This window comes from Balaenoptera ricei, chromosome 16 (assembly GCF_028023285.1).
Source record: "Balaenoptera ricei isolate mBalRic1 chromosome 16, mBalRic1.hap2, whole genome shotgun sequence".
Taxonomy (NCBI): domain Eukaryota; kingdom Metazoa; phylum Chordata; class Mammalia; order Artiodactyla; family Balaenopteridae; genus Balaenoptera; species Balaenoptera ricei.
In genome coordinates this window covers 58,272,374-58,298,228 of record NC_082654.1, presented here as the reverse complement: position 1 = coordinate 58,298,228, position 25,855 = coordinate 58,272,374, and the positions used below count along the sequence as shown (strand labels likewise).

Here is a 25,855-nt window from a genome sequence, read left to right as displayed (position 1 = left end):
AGTTCCCTTCTGATTCTGAGTGGCCCGAGTGCATGCAGGAGGTTTCCAGGACTGCACTGTATCTCTCATTCTAGAATGTTCTCACAATCTCAGACACATGTCACAGGATCTTTGTTTACCATGATCTAGCAAAATCTTAGTCCTCCCTCCCTTTTTATCTTTTAAAAATCAACCTTGGTAGAGGATTTCACTTAATGGAAGAATATAAAACACCTCCCTGCCTATGTGTCCCTCAGGCTTTAACTGTTCTCCTCAATTTGATCACGTTTTTCCCTGGTTAACACCTGACATAACTAAAAATCACTTTGTTTCATTTCTAGCAGGGGATTTCAAAATGGTGGTCCTCAGGCCAGACATATCAGCATCATCTGGGAACTTCCTAAAAATGCAAATTCTTTTCTTTAATTGAAGTATAGTTGATTTACAATGTTGTGTTAGTTTCAGGTGTACAGCAAAGTGATTCAGCTCTCTCTCTCTCTCTCTCTCTCTCTCTCTCTCTCTCTATATATATATATATATACGTTCTTTTTCAGATTCTTTTCCATTATAGGTTATTACAAGGTATTGAATATAGTTCCCTGCGCTATACAGTAGGTCCTTGCTGTTAAAATGCAAATTCTTAAGCAACCCCACCCAAGACCTACTGAGTCAGACACTCTGAGCATGGGGTCCAGCAATTTGTGTTTTAACAAGCTTTACAGATGATTCTCATGTTCACCTAACTTTGAGAACCCACTGGTGTACAGCAATTATACTCAACTCCAGCTCAACTGTAATCTCTGGGCATTAAAACTACATATTTTCATTCCATACCAGTTAAGTCAGAGTCATCAGACTACTTTTAAAAAGTACCTGCAGTGATTCTACTACGCAAGCAGGTCTGAGAGACACTCATCTCTAGGGCATTGTTTCCTGGGGTATATTACATGAACACACTGATTTTGGCAATTCTCGGATGTACTTTTAATTTTAGGCTGCTATGAATGTACTTTAATGCATATTAGAGAAATATAGCTAGCATATATGAAATGTTATTTTTTTCTGCTTCAGGTAATAATATATAGTTTTCTTTAAAATACATATATAAAAGTAAAAATAAGTCAATTGAAAAATACATTAAGTAAAAAGATAAGGTATCTATGAAAAAGAACATATATGTATACACACACACACACACACACACATTACTGAATCACTTTGCTATACACCTGAAGTTAACACAACATTGCAAATCAACTATACTTCAATAAAAAAAATTATATATATATAGGTGTCTAAGACACAGCAAAGGAACCATTTACCTTAAACAGCAGCAATATGAAATATTTCTATATTAGGTACCAACAGAATTATCCCAGTAGCAGGAGTTTGGAGGACATGCTTGCCTTCAGACTTCTGTAATTAGGTGATGGATGGAACTATCCCATAAAACTTGAATTTTTCCCACAATGTCTTTATATCTGCTATTAGTAATTAAAGAAAAAAGCTTCCCACAACCAACAAACTCAGTGATGGATTTAATGTGGGCGGAGTAATTTGCACCTTGAGAGCGTGTATGTAGACCTTTGCCCTCATTGTGGGGGACAGGAGAGGGCGTTTATGTCTCTGCCTTGCGGGTGGGAGAGTGGAAGCATACTCACCTCTTCGTGCATTGGCTGGGGGTGCTGAGGTGAGCATCTCTCAGCCGATAAATTCCAAAACAAAGCATATTATATGTTTTCAGAGCTTTGCAGAACAGATCACCATAACAACCACCATCCTGGGAGTCAACAAAAGAACAGAGAGAAAAAGCATTTTTATTTGCCTGAAAGGAGAGGTCCCGGGGAGAAAACGGCTTTTTAATGAAAGCTCATTTCGGTGTCTCCTGAGTCGGAGGGTCTGTACCAAGGAACCATAGCTGAAGAAGTTAGTGTGGTTTACAGCCTACACCTCAATACCAGTGATTTTGGGGGATCAGATAATAATGGGTTTTCCTCTGGTTCTCTCTAGTTTTCCATCTGCAGCGATGAGAGCTCTAAGGAGATGGGGCCTCTCCTTATTTTAAGTGATGGTGTAAGCTTGAAGGTCTCAGATGTCTGTTCAGCTGAGGAGAAGAAACCAGCTCTGCAAAATGGTGATGATGTTTAGCCCCAGCTCAGCTGTAATCACTGTGATCTGACCGTGTTGTCAAAACTGCTCGAGTGATAATGAAAATCACTGCCAGGAGAAAAGACCCCACCAGGTACTATGGTGACAGACTCTTTCAGAGAAGGACTGTGTGAAAAGCACAATTTACAGACCTCAGAGATGGCTAGGGTGGAAGGGAATGTGTTTCCCCAGGAGCTGGAGGTCTGCAGGCTGGATAACTGGGATTCACAGTTCTAATCAGTTCACAGTCACCTTCCAAGGGTCTGGGGCCTGATGCGGAATGTGAAAGCAAACTCATTCACTCAGAAATGCTGGCTTCCTGCAGCCACTTGGCTTCAGGTAGATATTATTATAGGAAGGGCACCGAAGGCCGACTTCACTGGGAATAGAGTGACTGCATCTGTCCTTCCTGTTACCGAAATTTTCAGATGGGCATCACATTAGAGAACACAAAAGGAGCCAGATCTTATCATTATTTCAAGTCTTTATTCTTTTAAAGTGTATCCATGAGTAAATGATGATGAAAAGAGCCACTAGCTATGGAGGTGGCCTTTTAAAAAAGCCCAGTCTAGCACAGATCCCTGCCCATAACCAAACTAAAATACAGTGCAAGTTGGCATCAGGGTTTCAGAAGAAATGGAGAAAGTGACCCTTTCCTTGGCTCCTTTTCCACTATTTGGACCCTCTGGGTGGCACTATTGTTTGCACAATGGGTTTACTGGCTCCCAAAACTGGCGGCTCCAGCCCTTGAATGCATCCATGGAGTCGGGCTGGGAATAAGGGTCAAGACTGCATACTTCTGCCAGAGTGCTTGAACCAGGCTGGTGCGTGGAACCCAAAGGGAGGCATGGGTCCCTCTGCAGCAGCGGGGGCATGGGGGAGGGTGACTGGGTCCAGCCTCAGAATCAACAGCCCACGAGGAGCTTTTAAAAACCACTGATGGCTGTACTCAGCCCCCAGGATTCTGGGCATGACCCCAGCACTGGTGGTTTTCAGAACACCATAGCTTAGTATGTGCACGTAGACCCGCTGGCCAAACCAACAGCATCTCATGTGGATTCTTTAATGTCTCTAATTCCAGACCGAGGTCACCTAATTCTGAGGCTGGACCCATTCACTCTCCCCCATGCCCCCGCTGCTGCAGAGGCGACCGATGTCTCCCTTTGGGTTGCACATACCAGCCTGGTTCAGGCACTCTGGCAGACCTACTAATGTGCAGTTGGGGTTAAGTAGCCCTGAGTCATGCTAAGACCTGTAGAAAAGGCTCCCAGCCTTGGCTGCATTTGGATCCCGCCCCCCACCCCCGATGCCTCCCATCTGTGGCAGAAGGTACCTGAGGGGAGTCAGTAAGCCCACAGGCTCTGAAGCCAGGATCCCTAGTGCAAATTTCGTATAGGGCCAGTCCTAAGTCTCTCTGAGCCCGTTTCCTTAAAGCGTCTGATAAGAGAACCTACGTCAAAGGGTCACCATGGGGATTAAAATGAATGAATACATGTAAAGCCCAGTGCCTGCTACGCAGTAAGCCATAAGCATCACCTCTTACAGCTCTTTTCCTGTAGAAAGTAGCAAAGGCAGAGACCTGGCTTGTCACTGTCTGACACAGTTGGATCCCGCCATTCCCTGAACAGCCAGATCAGGTGCCCTCTGTCCCCTGAACTCACCCCCAGGTCCGCAAAGGGCCCGTCCAGCAGTGCTAACTGGGCCACGCGGCAGCGGTCCCTATTGGCCAGCGTCTGGGGGGTGCTGTAGCCCCCGCGCAGCGCATTCTCCTCGGCAATCAGAGCCTCCAGCTCCGGCGTGGCTCCTCCGGTCACCAGGGTCCGTATCAGGGTGAGGATGTTGTCATTGAAGTATGTCTGGGAAGAGAAGGGGGTGTTCCTTTAAGCAAACATCCTAAAGTCATGACAACCGACATTCAAATTACAACTTTCCTTGATCTCTCCTGTTTAAAGTTCTGGCCTGTCTCTTCAAATAATTTTATGTGGGAAGTGAAAAGACAGCAGCCTCCAATTATTCAATTCTTTTCTCTCCTACTTGGTTCTGCCACGAGAGCCTGACTTTTAAAAACTGATTCAGGGGATTTTTATTTAAGGGCTAATGTCGAAATGGTTGGTGTTTATCATAATCGGTGCTAACTGGGATGTAAATATGGCTTCCTCTCCTGCTTGCTCAGGGACCTTGGGTGTGTGTAAGAAAATGCGGCCCGACCCAGGCAGGACGGCCTCTGAGCTCCTGTAACCCATGTGCCAGGAAGCTGCCTCTTGCAACAATGGCAGAACTTCTCTCTCGGTTGGAACGAGATGCCGAGAGCATCATTAAGGCCACACGTTCAACAATTTTATCACATGCTTTGATAACAGGCTAAACCCGAAGTCTCTGTCAATTAAATATGCCAGACCAATTTATGACAAGATGGATCCCCTGGTGTTTTTGCCTTCACGTAACCTCAGTGGTCTGAGGTGAATATAGCTTATTAAAGAAGTTTCCCTCTACACGTGTACATTTGTCTCACATCTGAAACATAACAGGTCTGTCAGGAACAAGACAATGGGAGCTTTAAAAAATTAATAGGATGTCAAATAAAAGAGCTCAAAAAGACATTTGTCACACAGCCTAATTTGAGAAAAATCTCAGTTAAGGGTCTGTTTTCCATTTTCCAGCGTAAGAAGAAATCAAACAGGCTAAATAATATCAAGCCAAAGTTTGCCTGTGGCTTTTGAGGATGGATGGACCTTTGGGAGCGGGTTAGGCAAGACAGCTGCATTTTAACTTCAGCAGTTTTTTGGACAGTTCACCTGGCAAAAATCTAGTGGGGTAAGGATGAGTTCTCTCCTGCTTGGCCATCACTAGTCCTATGTCTTGGGGGAGGTTGCCTAATCATTCCGGGCTTTGATTTTCTCATCCGTAAAATAAGCACTGTCATTAAGATCAAGTTTATATGCAAAGAATTCCATGAGGACTTCTGAGTTAAGATGATAGCTGCCAGCCAGGCTGGAATCACTTTCCTCACTGAAGTACTCACAAAAATACCCAAAGTGATACAAAATTTCAATAGCAAAGGAAACTAGGAGTGTGAGTCAGAACCAGTCAGACCCTAAGGAGAATGTATCATCTACCAGAGCTCAGATATGCCCTGGGGCAGAGAAGCAGAACAAGAACAAGTAAGGGAGGAAATGTTGCTGTTGCGGTTAAGGGGGGAGAGGCAGGCTGGAGGTTTAACGCTGACCTCACCACTTAGTAGCTGCGTGACTTTGGAAAGTGATTTCTCATTTTTGTGCCTCAGTGTCATGATCTGTAAAATATAATAGAGTGGTTATAAGGACTATAGAGCCAATACGTGTGAGGCACTTAGAAAAGTGCTTCACGCACAGGAAGCACGGAGAAATACTTTCCTGACTGATATCAGAGACTCAGGCCTTTGTTGAGGAGAGGACTGGTCAACCCATTCCCAATCTTCCCTTTTAAAAAATTTTTTCTGGCTTTTTTTGGTGGGTTGGTGGTGGCAGGGAGAGGGGGGTGGTGCAAACCAAGGCCATTCATTTTACCCTTGAATCTGCACTTCTCAGGCTGCCTCCATGACAAGACCCCATTTAGACTGAGCAAAGGCCCAGTGAGGGTCAAGGGGGACTGCATCCTGGACTGTGACAGCCTCCACAGGACTGGCCACCACAGGTGAACTCTCGTGGAGGCTGGTTCAGGGCACATGTAAAAACATTTCCCAAAGTCTTCAGAGGTAAATCCCCTTCCCTATAGTCCAACAGCCCATCATCAGAAGCAGAAGACCACCCCCCGACCCCAGCTCTGCAGCACATTAAATGAAGGAGTGCTGGACACAGAACTGTGACAAAGGCCTTCGTGCTATAATTACCCTTCTAGATCAACACCCAGGGAGGAGTCCACTGGCACGAAATGTGGATGGGAGAACATTCACGACCTCGTACACTGAAAAACAGACCTCTCCTTGCTCCGATGTACAGAGAGAAAGAAAGAGCCAATATAAATATTTTTTAAAAGGGAGCGACAGCATTTAAGATATAAAGGAAAAGCATTCTTTTGATTGGTTAAATAGTTACTGGAAGACGTAAAAGAAAAATTTAGAAAGCATTTGTTTTAGAATAAAAATCAATTTTAAAAAAATATAGAGTATCTATAACAAGTAAAAGATCAGATGGTAAGAAAGCTGACTTCATAAAACTTATTCAATTATTTTTAAATGTAAGATATTGAAATTAAAGTGAACGCAATAAAAAAAAATGGTTAAAAAGAATCCAATGTTTTTTCATGATAAACACACTCAACAAACCAGGAGTGAAAGGGAATTTCCTCAACCTGATAAAGGGCATATATTAAAAACCCACAGCTAACGTCAGATTTATTGGTGAAAGGCTGGACGCCTTCTCTTTAGATCAAGAAGAAGACCAGGAAGCCAACTCTCACTGCTTCTATTCAACATAGCACTAGAGGTCTTAGCCAGAGCTAGAAAGAAATAAAGTTATCCATATCAAAAATGAAGATGTAAAACTATCTCTATCCACAGAAGACATGATCTTGTAAATAGAAAATCCTAAAGAATCCACTAAAATGATATTATAGGTAATAAATGAGTTCAGCAAGGTTGCAGGATACAAAAAACAATACACAAAAATCATCTGTGTATCTATGTACTTGCAATGAACAATATAAGAATGAAATTAAGACAATTAAATTAAAACAATTCTCATTGGGGCTTCCCTGGTGGTGCAGTGGTTGAGAATCTGCCTGCCAATGCAGGGGACACGGGTTCAAGCCCTGGTCTGGGAGGATCCCACATGCCACGGAGCAACTGGGCCCGTGAGCCACAATTACTGAGCCTGTGCTCTAGAGCCTGCAAGCCACAACTACTGAGCCTGCGTGCCACAACTACTGAAGCCCATGTGCCTAGAGCCTGTGCTCCGCAACAAGAGAGGCCGCGATGGTGAGAGGCCCGCGCACCGCGATGAAGAGTGGTCCCCACTTGCCGCAACTGGAGAAAGCCCTCGCACAGAAACGAGGACGCAACACAGTCATAAATAAATAAATAAAAGAACGTGAATTTCTTAAAAAAAAAAACAAAAAACAATTCTCATTATAATAGTTTCACAAAGAATGGAATACTTAGGAATAAATTTAGGAGGTTCAAGATTGGTACGCTGGAAACTACAAAATATAGTTGAAATAAATTAAAGAAAATCTAAATAAATGGAAAGACATCTCAACTTCATGGATTGGAAGACTTAGCATTCTTAAGATGGCAATACTCCCCCAAACAATCTACAGATTCAATGCAATCGCTATCAAAACCCCAAAGACCATTTTTACAGAAATGGAAAAACTGATTTTAAAATTCATGTGAAATTGCAAGCACACCCAAATAACCACACCATCCTGAAAAGGAAAAACAAAGTTGGAGGACTCACACTTCCTGATTTTAAAATATACTACAAAGCTACTATAATCAAGAGAGTATGGTATTGCCATAAGGATAGACATGGACTATGGGAATCAAATTGAGAGTCCAGAAATAAACTCATACACTTTGTATCAACTGATTTTCAACAAAGGTGCCAAGACCATTCTACAGAGAAAGAATATAGTCTCTTAAACAAATGTTGCTACCACAACTGGGTATCCACATTCAGAAGAATAAATTTGGACCCCTACCTCACACAATATACAAAAATTAATTCAAAATGGATCAAAGACCTAAATATAAAAGGTAAAACTATAAAACACTTAGAAAAAAACATAAAGGTAAATCATTATGAACTTTGATTTGAAAACTGATTCTTAAATATGACACCCAAAGCATAGGCAACAAAAGAAAAAATATATGTAAATTAAACTTCATCAAAATTGAGAATTGTGCACAAAATACACTATCCAGAAAGTGAAAAGAAACCCTACAGAGTGAGAGAAAATATTTGCAAACCGTATATCCCATAAGGGTCTAGTATCCAAATATATATTAAAAAATCTTGTAACACAAGAACATAAAGAAAAGTGACTCAAATTTAAAAGTGGACAAAATACTTGAATAAACATTTCTCTGAAAAAGATATACAAATGTTAAACAAACAAATGAAAAGATGCTTAACATCACTAGTCATCAGGGAAATGCAAATCAAAACCTCAATAAGACACCTCTTCACACCCACTAGGATGGCTAAAATAAAAAAGAAAGATCATAACAAGAGTTGGTGAGGATGTGGAGAAATTAGAACCCTAACACAGTGCTGGTGGGAATATAAAATGATACAGCCACTTAGGGAAACAGTTTGGCAGTTCCTCATATGGTTAAACAAGTTACCATATAACCCAGTAATTCTGCTCCTATGTATATACCCAAGAGAAATGAAAAAATATGTCCATATGAAAACTTGTACATGGATATTTATAGCAGCATTATTCATAATAGCTAAAAGGTAGAAATAATCCAAATGTCCATCACCTAATGAATGCACAAACAAAATGTGTTATATCCATGCATGATCATTAGGCCATAAAAAGGTATGGAGTACTAATACATGCTCCAACATGGATGAACCTTCCAAACATTATGCTAAGTAAAAGAAGCCAGTCACAAAACCAAAATCAAACTCTGGTGTCTCAGAGATAAAGAGGAAAAAACAAAACAAAACAGGCAAAGAAAAGTATATTTAAAGGGAAAAATTTTAAATATTACGTTAAGTGACTTAACTCTATGTTCATAATTAAAAATTACAATAAATATATAACATATTTATGGAGAAAATATTATAACTGAAATATGAACAGCAAAACTAATTAGTCATTACAGCAAATTAAACATGGACTGAGAGTCATATGTAAAATTGATATGTGAAATATCATTGTGTTTCTTGTTTTCACAGCTCAAAGAGACTGAAATATAAGGAAATGAAGGATGTAATAAGGGTATTTAGTAGATCTGTGCTAAACTTCGTAACATTTTAGATAGCTTCCAAACAATAATTACAAAGTATGATCAATGGCCCAAAGTATAAAATCTCAATATATATAATAAAGTATAAGCTGTATGGTCTATATTTAAAAAATAAATAGAGTAGTAGGTACAAAAGTAAATATCCCAACACTTACAAGTTTTTTTAAAAAAGTATCCTAAATAACTGTGGGTGAAGATGGAAATCAAACTCAGAATACAGAGTATTAAAAATTAAAGATTATTTGAAAATGACATATAAAAATGTCATGGATTGAGGCCAAAGCTACAGAGACAAATTCAGAGCCTTAAATGCTTTTATTATTAAATATGAAAGCATTTCAGCAAATAATTCTAAGTATTAAAAGAATTTTTTGTTGTTCTTTTTTATCTTAGAAAAACAGAAGGATGAAATAATAAAGCATCAATTAATGAAATAGCAAGAGGATATTTAGTGAGTTTAGTGAGTTGATATGTTTTTAAGCTTGATAAAATTATGCTAAATTTCCTCTGGAAACAGTTTATGAAATTGTCCTCTGAGGTATTATAATAAATATTAAAGATTTTATAACTAAACATTGTAGGCAATATTAAAAATTAGAAGATCAACTAGAATGGATTGAAAATCAGGGCCTTGGGCCAAATCCTTACTGCCACCTGTTTGGTTTTTTTTAATAAAGTTTTATTGAGACCCAGACATGCCCACTTGTTTACTAAAATGCTTTACTAAAATGCTTTCAGCTTTTGTGCTAAAATGGCAGAATTGAGTAGTTTCAACAGAGTCTGTATGGCTCTCAAAAGCCTAAAATATTCACCATCTAGCCCTTTACAAAAAAGTTTGCTGTTTTGTTTCTTAATATGATAAGGAAAGCATAATGCACCATGGAGAAGGGATGTTTACTCAACAAATGATTTAGGGGAAATTGGTTATCTGGAAAAAAATTTTTTTCAACAATATGGTAATGATTAAATAAATAATGATACACTTATGTGACTTACATTGTACAGATATTAATATTATGCTTTCAGAGCATGTTATGTTATATGACATAACATTAAAATATTCAAAAAGCAGGATCCAAAAATCACTATGATCTAAAACTCATGTTAAAAGTGCAGACCCCCACAGATATAGTTATAGTTATGTAAAAATATTTAGTATTATATAAGTACTAAATACTTAGTATTACATAGTATTATGCTATAGTTATGTAAAAATATTATGTATTTAGTACCCCCAAATTTTACATGGTGATTAATTCCTGGTAATAGAATTCTGACTGATTTTCATCTTTTCCTATAATTTTATTTATTTTATATATTTTCTACTATGAAAATATATTTATTCTAAATTTCTAAAAAAGGCAGTAAATGGAATTTATACAACTCAGTAGCAAAAAAATCCCCAAAATTTGATTAAAAAATGGCAAAGGAACTGAATAGACATTTTTCCAAAGAAGATATTCAAATGGCCAACAGTTACTTTAAAACAGGGGTCCCCAACCCCCGGGCCGTGGACCAGTACCCCTCTGCAGCCTGTTAGGAACCGAGTCGCACAGCAGGAGGTGAGCGGCGGGCAAGCGAGCGAAGCTTCATCTGCCGCTCCCCATCGCTCACGTTACCGCCTGAACCCTCCCTCCACCCCACCCCCCGCCCCCATCTGTGGAAAAACTGTCCTCCACGAAACCGGTCTCTGGTGCCAAAAAGGTTGGGGACCACTGCCTTAAAAGATGCTCAACATCACTAATCATCAGGGAAATGCAAATCAAAACCACAGTGAGATATCATCTCACACCTGTTAGAATGACTACTATCAAAAAGACAAGAAATAACAAGCGTTGGTGAGGATGTGGAGAAAAGGAAACCTTTGTATGCTGCTAATGGGAATGTAAATTGATACAGCCACTATGGAAAACAGTATGGTGGCGCCTCGAAAAATTACAAACATAGATAGCTACCATATGATCTGGCAATTCCACTTCTGGATATATATCCAAAGGAAATGAAGTAACTATCTCAAAGTGATAGATATCTTTTGTACCCCACGTTCACTGTGGCATTATTTACAATAGCTAAGACATGGAAACAACCTAAGTATCCAGTGAGAGATGAATGGATAAAGAAAATGTGGTATATATACAATGGAATAATATTTAGCCATAAAAAGAAGGAAATCTTTCCATCTGCAACAACACGGATGAATTGTGAGAGCATTAAGCTAAGTGAAACAAGTCGGAGAAATACAGATATTGTATACTCTCACTTATATGTGAAATCTAAACAAAATGGATCTTACAGAAACAGAGAACAGATTGGTTGTTGCCAGGGGCAGGAGGTGCAGGTTGGGGAAATGAGTGAAGGTGGTCATAGGATATAAACTGCAGTTATATAATTAATAAATTCTGGGGACATAACGTACTATAACATAGTGCCCGCACTTAACAATACCATATTGAATATTTGAAAACTGCTTAAGAGAGTAGACTTTTAAAGTTCTCAGCAACAATGACAACAAAAAATTGCTGGTGAGGTGATGGATTAACGAACCTTACTGTTGTAATCATTTCACAATACATACATATAACATTGCACACCTTAAACTTACATAATGTTATACGTCAATTATATCTCAAAGTTGGGAGGGGAGAAGGAGGTAAATGCTATAAAATAGTTAAAGGCAAAAAATATAGCCACAAACAACCTGATGAAAATATAGCTGAATATTTAACCAATCTCAGGATGCCTGATGAGTTCTCTTGTTCAGCAAGCACTTTTTAGGCATAAAAACTATAGAAGAATTCACAAAAGAAAATATGCATTTACATGGTTATACACACAAATTGAAATTATGTGTACTTCAGAACTACCATAACACAATTAAAGGGCCCCCTAAGGAAAATGATAATCAGTGCCCGCTAAAGTGCAAGAGATGGCATTTACACACCAGTGATGGTAGTGCAACCGGTACAATTGTTTCTGGGGGATAATCTGGCAATGTCTACCAAGAGTTTTAAACATGTTCACATTTGTTAAAAGCCCAGTAAGCTTACCTCAAGATAATAAGTTGCTTCTTGCTCAAAGATTTACGTACAGTAATACTTATCACAGGGTTAATTATTGTTAAAATAAAAAAATTAAAAACTGAAATGCCCCACAACAGACAATGTTTAAATAGATTCTGGAACAACCGTATGTCTGAGTCTCAGGAAGTCCTATGGAGGTCTTGCAGTGATACCCAAGAATATGACATGATTAAATACTCTGAGAAAAATACTAACTCTGAAAAGAAAAAAAACCAAGATATAAAACTGGGTGATTCCATATTTATCTACCCATCTGGAAGGAAATATACCAAAATACTAACCATGCTGATCTTTGGGTGTTGGGAATATGGTTTGTTTAAATTTTCTTCTTTATATATATCTGAGCTTTCAAAATTTTCCAACTGAACATGAACACATTGTCTAAGGAAAACACAGTCAGTGGTTCTTAAAGAAAGAACACTCTAAGTTCTGCTCTGCAACGGTAAGTCAGGAAGGTCATCATGAAAGGCTATTGTTTCGTCAGATCTTTAGGATTTGACCTTAACATGTTTCCCCTTCTGTGTGGAAATCAGTTACACTGAAACAGCATAATCTTTTCGATCAATCAGTCGCTGACATTTATTGAGCACCTACTAATCCCTGGATCTTGGTTTGGACTGAAATTGTACGCTACTCCAAGAGTGTGTCACTTTCAAAATTGCTCACCAAGGGGTATAATTTCAGGGTGGGTCAGAGCATGTTACAGGTCCCTGAAAAATTCTGGAACCACTCATGACACTGAACACAATTCTCTGCCCCCTGAGCTGGGACTATATCCCAGATCTCTCTCCTTTCTTTTTTCATGCAGGCATCAAGGAGCAGTGCTTTGGGCCACAGTACCTGCTGTGGCAGAGAATAATGACGTCTGTTAGCAGGGCACTCTTGCTCCCATTTTGATGCCCCAATATTCAGCTGCAGGGAAGTACTTTGAGCACTGCATATGGGTATGCTCCGAGCATGTTTCAAGGTCTCTTTGTGATCCGAGCAACTCAGTGGAAAGACAATGCTTCCCCTGAAAAAGGATGTCCAGTCAGCCATTTTGGAGGGCGCACATTTCATTATGGGGCCAGGGTACCACTCACAGAGTACAGAGCAGTCTGCAATTAAATAATCACATCTAGCGCTTTCTGCCTAGGAAGTGACTGTTTCAGCATCATGGGGGCAAACCAGGTGCTAGGACGTCAAATGCCAATCATCAAAGACTATTCCTGTGCAGGATGTGGCAGCTAGAATAAACCTCTCTACAACTCACCTGACCCAGAAGGCACCATTCTTTTCTGGGTTAATGGAAACACTAGATTGAAGAAACACAGAATTCTGTAATATGTAGGTGTGATCCTTTGCCTCCTACGCTTTTGTACTGCTAGTCTTTTCTGTGCCCTACCATAGCCCATGTTCACTATGCCTGTGCTAGAAGCCTTGTGAGGGAGTCTCACATAGAACCTCCAACCCTGGCAGGACTAGTCTTCAGGGATGCTTTGGCTAGAGGACTTTGCAATGGCTGTTCCTGTGTCACATGTTTGTTGGGGAGTTTAAGAGAACGGAGTTCTCCAGGGTCCTGCTCAGTGCCTGGGATCCAGAGACCTGTGTAGTCTAAGGAATATGGGAGTCCCTCTTCCCAGTGCTAAGGTCAGGGTTCCACATCTGGTCAGGGCAGCCTATCATCTAAGTATGGCAACATGGCACCCCTGGATCTATGTACAGACTTCAGAATTCAGCTGCTGTAGTTTAAAATCCCTGCTTTGCCTTTCAATAGCTATGACAATAGGAAAGTTGCCCAACTTTTCTAGGTCTCGGACTCCTCATCCATATAACAGGGATTAAAACAAAACAAAACAAAACCCAGATTACAGGATAGTGTTAAATGAGATAGTTTGTGTAATTCTAATGCACAACAAATACTCAATAAACGATTGTTTATAAAAAGAACAACCAGCTAACAGTGCAACCAATTTAGAAAATCCCTTTCTCCCTGTGCCTCTGCGTTCTCAGCTCTAATATCAGAGAGCTGGCCCAGATCACATGTGTGACCCCTTAGCCTCTAAACTTTGGGGATTCTCAGATTCTGTAAAGTAGACAGAATATCAGACATTGAGGAAACCCAGAAATGCTGGGGAAAGGACCAGCAGATTACACCAGGGAAATCTGAGCCCGCAGCGCCATCTAGCCTGCCCACGGAGGTCCCTCTGTGCCTGGGTCTCCAACACGCTGGAGCATCTTCCTTTTTTCATTTTTTTGAAGTATCATTACCAGAGCTTATGTTTCACAGTTAATGCTGTCAAGCCTTTTAAACTAATTGGTCTTTCATAGAAAATTTAACTGAAAATTAACACATCTTTTAATAACATTGCCTTAACTTTAATGGCACTTTGCCTTTCGTTTCTAATTGCTCTAAAATTGTCATTTTCCATGTCATAGCTGCCATGTTTTATATTTGCTAGTTTTCATGGTGTAGATTTTTATTTTTAGTATTTTTCTTTCATGAGGGATGAGAACTATTTGATTTTCTTTTCCATCCCGGGCCTGCCTGGCCTGATGTGACAGCAGTGGCACGTTCTCAGTCCATTTGCCATGCTGACAGCGGTGCTAGATCATCTGCTGCACGGTGGACCAGGGACTGTCTGTCCCTTTGTGAGCTACACTGCCTAAATGGTGGCTCTTGAGTGGAGTGTAAGGAGTAGAGCCACAGAGGAAGAATTTGTTTATGTAACTGACGTCACATGGCACCGGGCTGCCTGAGAACTCAGCCTTCTCGGTAACGCACCTCAAGGGTTCAGCCCTTCATGTGAGTACAGTTAAGAGAGTAAATCATGTGGTTCATCTTCCAGATGGTCCTATTCTCCAGTCTTAGCAACATAAGTTCAGTTATTTCTGGAAGAGAGGCCAGCTCTCTGCCTTGGAAAGCTAGTTACCCTCACCCCCAGCTGCTCTCTTCTGATTTTCAGTGTCAGCTTCCAAGTTATCTTCTAAGACAGCTTTACTCTGACCACTGTGGCTAAAATAGGTCTCCACACCCATTCAAACTATTTTATGTTCTTCAAGTTAGTTATCCTTATCTGATATTATTCAGGTACCCACTGACATAGTTACTGTCACTTATGTAGTGACTGCCCACTAGAATGACAGTTCAAACCACACGAGGGCAGGGTCTTTATCTTTCTTCTTCACTGCCGGATGCCCAGCATGAATAATAGTGCCTGGCATTTAGTAAGCGCCCAATAATGTATTGATTAATAACAGTAAATGCATATAGAGCTTGCCATGTGCAAAGCACTGCACTAATCACTCATTCAATCATCTCAACAGTCCTATGAGGTAGGTACTACTATTATTCCCATTTTAAAGATGAGAAGACTAAGGCACAAAGAGGTTAAGGTTATACAACCAGTAAGTGGCAGTGCTGGGATCCACATGCAAGCAGTCTGGCTCTTGAGTCCCTGACTAATTTTTTTCTTTCTAGGGAGGGTCCAGGTAGAACTCAGACTGGGGTGAGGGTAGGGGAAAGTGGGTGCTGTGTGGAAAAGAAATCTACATACTCATGTGCCAGTTTTACCAAGAGGCTTCATCTTTTTCATGTGTGTATGAGCATCAAGATGGATCATTCTGAAAAATACATTTCTTGTGTTCTTCTTCTTAGAGGCATATACCCATAAGCATAATTATTCCCTCTCATCATGTGTTTCTGTTGTTGATTTGCAGGAAAAAGCCAGGAGGCCATGTCTGTAACATCCCTAGCTGTTCTAGGAATGCATGTGATGAATCGAAACATTATTCTTTTTCACAAATGAAGCAGTAAGCAGCAGGAGTTGAGTTATGAAGGACAATATTCAGAGAGTGTTTAGACACATGATTAAATGGCAATTTGGGGAGGAGCGCTAGGAAAAGGAGATCATAGACATCTAAAGAGATGTGCGTGTGGATGTAGCGATATTGCTTGTAAGCGAATGCCTGAGATGGCGGCTTACCTCCAGCTCCTGCTGTTTGGAGTCTCACTTTCTCAATTTATATTCCCGCCAACGCTTTTAGTTCCTTCTACTTACTGCCTTGGTACTAGATAATCTCCTATTTTTTTCATAAATTAGGGTTGGGGTGGAATGCCAAGAAATCGCAAGTAATCAGAAGGTCTAGATCCAATTGGGTCTGTTGAACCAGACCCAATTTGAGACCTCACTGTGGAATGTGTTTATCCTAGACAATGAAAACAAGGCCTGGAATAATTGGATAGGCATTTTGAGTAATGATTTGAGAAGTCACAACAGTGGATCAGTTAAATAGGTCTTGCTTCAACACTTAAAGCAGGTTTATTCACATTATTGTCCAAAATAATATTGTCTGCAATAATAATAATGAAGTGCTTTGTACAGTTCTGGACCCTCAATAAATGATGCTGCCGCTGATCATGACAATGATGGTTACTAGATTCCTGACACCGCTTTTTCCCAGGCTGGAATTGAGAAGTGCTGCTTTGCTAGCAGACTGCTGTATTCATACACGCCTTAGCCACCTTCTCCCAAACATTTTAGTTTGCATTTCAAAGGAGATGAGAGACAGATTTTTAAAAAAATGTCAAACCAATCCACTTTGATTTCTCAGCTGAGTTTCCCTCTACAGTGATGTTGTAGAGAGAACGGTGCGACTCAAAACTAGATGTGCCACTCACTCCCACCCCATGGCCACAGTGTGCCCCCTTGACTGTGTAGAGGTGAAGTGCTTTGGTGCTTAAAAACAGTTTTATTCCTTGGAACCAGGGCTGGCTTCATGGGTGTGTGGCCTGCGTTGTCACCCAGGGCCCACGCTCAGAAGAGTCCCTCATTTGGTTCAATGCTCTGCTGTCACCATTTTGAAATTCTTAGTAACTTATGAAAAAGTAGGCTTTCAAATTATGTAGCTGGCCCCACCTGGAATATACGGCATGTCTGATCTGTGGAAACAATTTTGTAAGTTTGGATTTTTAAAAATTTGGATCGAGTATTTTAGAGTTCTGAAAAAAATCTACTATAGGGCTTCCCTGGTGGCGCAGTGGTTGAGAGTCTGCCTGCTAATGCAGGGGACACGGGTTCGAGCCCTGGTCTGGGAGGATCCCACATGCCGCGGAGCAACTGGGCCCGTGAGCCACAACTACTGAGCCTGCGCGTCTGGAGCCTGTGCTCCGCAACAAGAGAGGCCGCGATAGTGAGAGGCCCGCGCACCGTGATGAAGAGTGGTCCCCGCTTGCCGCAACTAGAGAAAGCCCTCGCACAGAAACAAAGACCCAACACAGCCAAAAATAAATTAAAAAAAAAAAAAATCTACTATAAACTGTTTCATCATCTTTTAGTGAGAACAGTCTTCTGAAATCTGTCTGATTAGGATCAGAAATAAAATGAAACTTCTGAGGAGATGAATTACAGAAATGTGTTTGAAAGTGGACCTGGAGACTGCGAGGACTATTACAGAGAATACACACTGGAATAAGCACCTCCTGTTGCTTCCATCACGCCCTCTGGCCTGCTTAGGGAGTTTGCCCAAACTAAGCCCAACATCACTGGCAGGTAGAAAGGTGAGGCTCAGTATCCTCAGACCATCAGAAGGGTCGTGAGCCCTGGGAAAGCAAGACGGCCTTCAGTAAGGGCTGCTTTCTCTCCTCCTTGGCTTGGCAAGCAGTGGGATGGCATGAAGCCCAGTCAACCTTAATTCAGATGAATGTTGTTTCATATTTATTTTTAGATCTATAATTCTGATTTTTCACTAAGATATGCTTGTAGTTGGACCACATTCAGGAATATAGAATAACCTAAATTAGTCTTAAAAAGCTTTATGTTTTCTCTTTCCTCAAATAGAGGTCCTTCTGGGATTAGTTTTAATGAATAGATGAGAATAATGCATAATTAGCATATCAGTTGTTTAACACATGCAGGAGAATAGCCTTCTTTTTCTTTTTTTTTTTTTGAGAATAGCCTTCTTAAGCATTTGAAGAAATATATGTGTATAAAAACTCTCTGGGCTATGTTTATGGTTTTAATGGATTCAATAGAACTCTATTTTTGTGGTTTCTCCAAAGGTCAGTTTTTATCCAGCCTATGTCTGTATTTATAAAAAGAGTGAAGTTGAGAATTCCCCAATAAAAAGACTTTTCTATATAATAAATAAAGCCACTCAGTGGGAACACTTCATAATCTCCATTCTAGTCTGCTTTGCCTTTTGTAGCTCAAGATGGCTTCTTTAAGACGGGACCTACTTTTTAATTGTCATTTGATTTTGGTCTCACAAGTGAAAACACAAATGCCTTGATTGTTTGATGCATATCAAGTTATAAAAGAAACTGAAGATGCTTTGGATCCCTGGGCCAGCCCGCCCTCCGCTTTCCGCCACCGCTCTGCCCCTTCACTGGGGCAGAGAACAGGCCAGGCCTTGCCTCACACCCACGCCTCTCCCAGGACTGAGTCTCGGTGACTGGCAGTGACCTAGGAGACACCTTTGACACTATGTCCTCTTCCGCCTTTGCTCATATTCAATCTATTCCCAAGTCCTCTCGATTTTACTGACAAACACCACTCAAACCCATCCACCTTCCTCCAGCCCCGAGGGCTCTACCCTACTCCACGCTACGAGAGCCCCTTACTCAGACTTCCCGCTGCCATCTTGCCTCCTGAGCCATCCTCCACATACCTGCCCAGGCAATGCCCTCAAAACATAAACCTGATCACATCACTTGCCAACTTAAAACCCTTCAACGTCTCCTCAGTGCTCTTAAGAGAAAGACCAAAAACATGAAAATGGGTTTCGAGGTCCTGTGGGTCCAACTCTGCCTTGTCCTCCCCTTCTCCTCTCTCACTGAGGTCCAGCGACCCAGGCTTTCTTTGCCTTCTTTGAGCCTGTCAGGTACCCCTTCTCCCCACCAGGCCTTTACCTTTGCTGTCCTTCTTTGGGGGATTCTCTTCCCCATAAAATCTCCCATCTTTATTGCTCAGATCTTGACATAAAATGTATGTTCTTTCTTTGGAGAAATCTTTCTCCGATCCCGAGACCACATCAAGTGCTTACCTATGTTTACTCATAGCCTTCCTTGCACTTTCAAGAATTTATAATCAGACGGTTATCTGTGTGCTAATTTAATTAATATCAGTATCCCCTTCCAGACGGCAAGTTTGGTGTGGTTCGGCTCTCCAGGGTAGTTCAAGCTCCAGCCCATGCCCCTCATGCATGGGAGGCTGGAGGCGCTCTGTCCCTGGGTCCCCGTGTCCCCCACCTACTCACCGCGCTCATGAGTGAATCCAGGACGCTGACGGCAAATGCTGTCCCACATGCAAACGGCTGCGTGAGGTACAGCTCTGTGTCGGGGTCATCGTCATCGTCTTGGTCCAGAAACTGAACATTAGTATCGTTCACTAGGAAAAGCGTACGGTAAGAATTAGATCAAAAGACCACATGCGGGCAGCAGAGTCAGAGAAAGAGCAGGCTATCGGTTTAGAAACACTGAAGTCACTGAAAAGGAAAGAAAAGCATGGGAGAAGCTGTTGATGGAGCTCAGGGTGGGGGTCGGTGGGACTCAACGGACTGCTCCGAGGTGCTTGTTCAAGGTTCCCAGGCCTGGAGAGCAGTGACGTCAAGCAGACGTGCTCCACGGCAGGCTGGCGGAGCTGGCGGACAGTGCTGGTCAATTCTTTGGTATAGTTTTAGATCGTGACGAAAAACACTCTGAAGCGTGTTTTTGGTAGCTAAGTCCTTTGAGAGATGGCCATATTTCAAGGATGAGGAGCCATGAGTAGCCATGCTGGGATGGGAAGTTTAGCCACAAGGGAAAGAAAGCAATTTATCGAGAGTGAAAAGCAACAGATTGGGAGCATGGCAAAGGCAAACAGCAAGGAATCCACCCTCCGGCACCACCCACAGAGCCTGCCCGGGGCGGGGGGGATGGGTCTGGGTAGTGCCTGGTGTCTGGCCCTTAATCCAGGCCCAAACCCAACAAGTCCTGTTCAGTATAAAGGATGAACCCCTGGCTGTCTCCGGCTGCTTGCTGACGAAGATTTGCTCTGCATTCCGAGGTGCTTGGGGATGCCCACGTTCTCCCTTTCCCCTCCTAAACAGCTCAATCTTTTACGTGCTTCAGCTCAAGCAGACGCAGCATTTGATGCTGTATTTCATTTCCATCTGAGGATTCCTCAAGGACTCCTCTGGCACGCACGTGCAGACTGATTGGTTGTGTCACCGAGATGTCTTTAACTTATTAAAAATTAAATGACAAATTAATTTCCATTCCCATCTTGGCATCAGAAATTATCAGTTTTGCAGAGCAAGTAATGGCGGGGAAAGTGTGTGGTGGGGGAGGAGATGAGCGCTTGTGATTTCTGGAATAATTATGGTGCTTTTAGGAAGAGAATAGATGAGGTTTCCCTTTTCTGATTCCTTTCTAAAAGGTATCAGCAGCTAATTCTCTTTCCTGGAGTTACTGTTTTACTTTTTTTTTTCCGTAAGGAACTTTTGGGATCACTTCTTTTTTTGTTGTTGTTGTTGTTTTTAACTTTTGTTTGTTTATCGTATGAGGCAGAATAAAGGATAATAGGATAAAAGGCTGGGCATGGAATTATTTTTAAATGACACCATCTTGTTTCCCTAGAGAAAGATCCTAATGGGAGAAAATCTTTGCTCTCTGTTCTTTCAACGTTTATCATGTTTGGGTGCCCACTATCCTCTCAGTGCTTGAGCTACAGGCTAGTGAAAATGCAAAACACCCAGGATCTGACAACTGGGCTTTGAATCCAGGCCCTGTCACTAACTCCCCCGAGCAAAGCATTTTATCATTCTACACCTTAGTTTCTCCCTCTGTAAAATGCGGGAAATATTAGTAGCTCTCCTGAGGCTGACAGGAGGCTCCTATGAGATTCTGCTTGGTGAACCTGGCCCGGCACCTTGATAAATGGTAGCTGCTCTCATGATTTCACGTTCAGTCCATGTTCTGTTGACACTATGAACATTCCCAGCTTCCCTCTGCCCCTCTCAGAAGCATGTAAATAAGGCCTTGCTCAGGGATCCTGCCATGGTCATGCGGTAGCTTTTCCTCTCCTCCCTTCATTTACCCAGAAGCATGCTGTGGCCCACAGTTTAGTCTTCCTGCTTTGTGAATGGGAAAATGTGAACCTGGGACGAGATGCAGACGGACCTGGCTTTAACTACCTGTAAGGGCTGCGGAGGGCGTACACATGGACACTGCCTAAAGGAAGTGTCGGTTACCTCTTCTCATGACGATGGGGAGGGTTTGGTAGACTTGACAGATGACTGGAGAATGTCAGCCAGCTAGGGATTTGAGTCTTTGGGAAAGAACTCCAAGGCAGGAGCCAGGGTTCTGGGTTACCTAGTCTCAAAGGGAGAGCAGCCGGTGTTACCCGAAACCTATTTCACGGGACAGTAATTATGTGGGTGCTAAGAGGTGATGAAAACAGTCACCCCAAAATGTTTGTGATCAAATACAACTGGCAAACAGGTTAAATAGCTTGAAACAGATTTCCTTCTTGTGGAACTTCTAGGAAGCCTGGACCCACTAACATCAATTGGAACTCCCCAGGTGCGTGAAGACTGGAATATACTATACAGTTTAAAAAACTTGTTTGACCTTGTGCCATCTGTGTTTTTTAAAAGGCATTTTACTGGCCTAGTGTAATGCAGAAGACGTCTCAGAACATGTAGGTAAACAGTAAATATTTGTGGGGATAGGGGGAGGTGAGGTGGCCAGAGGATGATGGTCTGAGTGCTAAAGGCAGTATGACGAGTAGGAAAATTGGGCTTAAGGCAGAAGATGAGGGTGATGTGAACACATGGAAGGTTCTCTGAGCCCATAAAAGAAATCTGGTGGGGGACAAAGGCTTCAGGAGACTCAATTATGCTAACTGAATACTTGAATTGTTGCCTCAGACTGGGGGCGCCATGCTTTTTCTTTTCTACTAGTCACAAATAAAGATATCCCAGTTAGCTGGCAGCGCATGAATTCCAAATAGACAAAGAAATTCCTGGCAGTGGTGATACTGAAATGCTGCTGAAGTTTTCTGAGACAGAGATGTTTGGATGAATTTTCCCAGCAGAAGTCTGGGCCACACAAGCTCCCTGGGTCCCTTACCACCCTAAGGTTCTGAGAAGAGCAATCCAGAAGCCTATGCTTTTAGCCAACTTCTCTAAACATGAAAAAGACACCTGTCCTACTGTTGGAAACAGAAAATAGTGTGACACTCCTTGACCTGAGTGAATCTGTCCTGATAAACAGCTACATCGACAATAATGCTGTGCTGAATGGTGGACAATTTATTCCTTTGTTTCCAGACACCTGGCAAGCAAGATTACTGTGTTAAAAGCCTGCTCTATTATTTTGAAATATATTCTGGGGCCAAGAAAATGGCATGTTAGTTTCATTTGTGAGCTATTTGAAGGCAGATGCTCCCTACCTCTCGATCTACCCTCCACCGAGCAGCGCTTGCTTTCTCTATTTAGAAGATCAGTCCCCAGTTCTGAGACCTGCTGCTGATGGGTGCTTTTCATAGAGTTATTAACCAAGTCATGGGGAATCGTGGAAGAGCCTGACAAATGCCGTCACGACCACAGGCCTTCATCTTCTAGATGGGTCTGCCCCGAATCTCCCAGAGAGGGCTCTGGGCCAGCGGAGTGGGGGTCAGAGTGCAGGGCTGGGGCTTGGTGGCCGCTAACCTCATCCTTTGCATCCTTTCTTAAGACCTGGCTTTAGTAAGAAAGGGTCCCCTATGAGCTGGCTGCTCTTATGGCTTCAGAACCAGAGCTTCTGAGAAAGGGCTGAGTAGGAAAAAAAAAAAAAGGCAAATAAAGTCAGAATAAAGGAAAATAAACAGCTGGAGGGAAGGCACCGTCTTAGGTTTCTTATCTTAAAATTTTTATATTTCTCCTTTGACTTCCTCTGAGAGCTGTGAAGACATGTCAGTCAAACTGACAGTGTGTTGGAAGAGGAATAGAAGGGAGAAGGTGGGAGGGGGAGCAGGGGGACACATGAAAAAAAAAAAAAAAAAAAAGGCCCAAGCCAAAGAAAATGAATTAGAGCAAAGATGCTTTGGAAACAACTGCCAGGTCAGATGGGTGTGATCAAAGGTTTACTGATGCTGTGTGGGGAAAAAATCATTAAGGAAGGCTAGAACAAGACAGTCGATTCCAACCAGAGCCACAAATAAAACACATTCAAAGCAGTGCCATGGGGTAGCCTTTCCGTTGCAGCCGGTGAAATAAAAAACAAGCTGATGATAGTTGGAAACACGAACCACAAAACAAAAGGAGATACTGATGTGAAAGAAAACAGTGCTTCTTACCCAGTTCAGTTATCATTAGAATGTGCGTCCCACTGTTTTTTTCCTGATTGACAGATACCAAAGGCAACTTGCCAGGTTTAGCTAATGGGATACAGCAGTTAAGGGTTGGGGAAAGGGAGTGGAGGAAAGTACAGAAAAAGAAAAGAGTGAGGGAATAACAGAGGAGACATTCTAAAGTAAAGGGACCCAGGACCACAGGTAGTTAGTGTTTATCTTCGGGGGAAGAGACCACGCAGCAGTTTTGCAAATTCACAAATAGTAGCAGGGAGTGCCATGGCCAGGTTAAAAGCTGGATCCCACTGGCCAATGATCATGGCCCTCAAAACCCCATCATTTTTTGGACCAGAGCGGCAGTCACTGAAAATGGCCTTTAGCTGAAAAGTTCAACTAGAATAGATGAAATGTAAAATTATCAAATATTAGCCCAATGTTTCTACGCAGTTCTCAAAATGGGGTTGGCTTAGACCTGAGGCTTTGTACCTCCAGGGAGGGACCTTCCACAGATGTTTCCAATGAGAATCACTGGAAAAAAATCCTTGGACCATACCTTTCCTCCCTTCCTCCCACTTCCCTAATGTATGCCGCAATCTCAAACCCTTCATCTCAGGCTCCTTTGAAAACAGTGACCAGCATAAGGAAACTATCTATTCACCTCAGAGGAAAGATAGATCAGTTTTCCCTTGGGTCATCTGTCATACTTCTACCCATACCCTTCTCCAATCTCCCCCCAGACAAACCCCATTAGAGCCTAGCACACTGAAAGAGCTAAGACTCAGGCCAACCTCCTTGTATCCTGCATGGTCGGAAGAGAGGACCAAAAAAATCCACCCAAAGCTGACATTCACTCCTACCTAGTTCAGTGATGATGGGGATGTTGACCCCAGTTGTGATGGAGGGCTGGTGTAACATCCCATGTACCGGGCTGTTATCCGGAGAGGATCTGTCCATTCCTGGAGGTGTGAATCCTAGTGGGAAGGAAAGAGAGGAAGAAGAAAAATCAGAAATGTGGAGAATTTGGAAATGATGAAAGTATAGTGTATATACACAATAAAAAAGTAACATGTGCATTATTTACAAGTCAAAAATAAATATCCTACTTATTAAATAAATATCCTATTCCCAGGATAAACTCTGATGAGTTGTTTTCAGAAGAACGAAGCAGGAGACCAAACCATTATAAAAAATTCTAACTCACTTTGACAGTTCCCTAAAAACCAGTCTTTCCACCAATTATTGATCTTGCTCACAGATTTTTGTTCCCTTCCCCCTTCAGGCACACATGAGGATTGTACCTCTGTGCCTCCTTGAAGTTAGATATGACCACGTGACACAGGAAATGCCCTGGCCCATGAAAAGCAAACAGAACAACGCATACCATCACTTCTGGTACAAGTATTTGACTTGCCATCTCTCTTCCCAGGCTGTGGCAACAGTGGGAACACAGGTTACTATGGAGATGAAGGCTGGGCAGCCGCCCTGGACAGCAGCCCAGACACACAAAGCATTCTGAGTGAAAAATCAATCTCTGTTGCTTTAAGCCACTGAGACTTGTTTTGTTGTTGTTTGTGTTGTTGTTGTTACCACAGCATAACCTAACCTATCCTGACTGCTATCTTAAACCAATTGATTACTTATTCTCTTGCCAGTGAGGGACTTAAACCTGGGCCTTTGACAGGGTTCTGGCCAAGGGGAAGTGGGAGGAAATCGGCCTGGGGGCTTGAGGAGATGTTTCCTTGCTCTTAAAAAATATCACATGGGAGGAGATTCTCTTTTGATCCACTGGACATTGCTTTTGTGTCTGTAGTACCTGGAACTGTAGCAGCCGTCTTGTAACTAGGATGGGTGCCAGCTGAGGACAAAGCCAACTTAATGAATTGGCTCAAGTGAATGATAAAAAGACTGAATGATAGGAAGAACTGCCCTTAGTTCCTGAATTAACCAGCCCTAGAATCAAAACCAATTGATCTCAGGATTTCTTACTGCATGAGATTTTATACATTTATAAGTGAGATTATAATATAAAATGTAGTAACGAGCTTTTATATATATTATACACATAATAATGAGATTATATATAATGTCTATGTGTATGTATATTTATGTATTTTGTACTCTGTATTAAATATTTATGTATATATATACACAATATATGTACAACTATATATTTATATATATATGTGTGTGTGTGTATTTATTTTCCCCCCTTTTGTTTAAGCCAGACTGAGGAGTTTTCTTTACTTGCAGCTGAAATCATCCTAACTGCTGCATATGCCACCTGCTTATAGTGGACCCTTGAACTTCCCAGTGTGCTTGACTCAGACTCCATAAGGTAGATGTGGGCACAGTAAACTGGAGAGTAGCCTACTTGGTGCTGACTGTTGCAGTGTGGGCTT

At 41.8% G+C, this 25,855-nt stretch overlaps 2 protein-coding genes across 9 annotated transcripts in view; one reads left to right on the top strand and one right to left on the bottom strand.

Moving 5' to 3' along the window:
- KCNMA1 (potassium calcium-activated channel subfamily M alpha 1) overlaps positions 1–25,855 on the bottom strand; it is a 786,057-nt gene that overhangs the window by 16,299 nt on the left and 743,903 nt on the right. For all 8 annotated transcript variants that reach the window (XM_059899168.1, XM_059899179.1, XM_059899177.1 and 5 more), the window contains 4 exons: positions 24,314–24,427; positions 19,402–19,532; positions 3,789–3,983; positions 1,641–1,759 (listed from right to left, as the gene is read on the bottom strand). In XM_059899168.1, coding sequence (XP_059755151.1) covers positions 1,641–1,759; positions 3,789–3,983; positions 19,402–19,532; positions 24,314–24,427 — 559 coding nt within the window. The remainder of the gene's footprint in view (positions 1–1,640; positions 1,760–3,788; positions 3,984–19,401; positions 19,533–24,313; positions 24,428–25,855) is intronic.
- The window catches only part of LRMDA (leucine rich melanocyte differentiation associated), a 1,782,822-nt gene that overhangs the window by 1,512,911 nt on the left and 244,056 nt on the right, over positions 1–25,855 (top strand). The gene's annotated exons all lie outside the window — the stretch shown is intronic.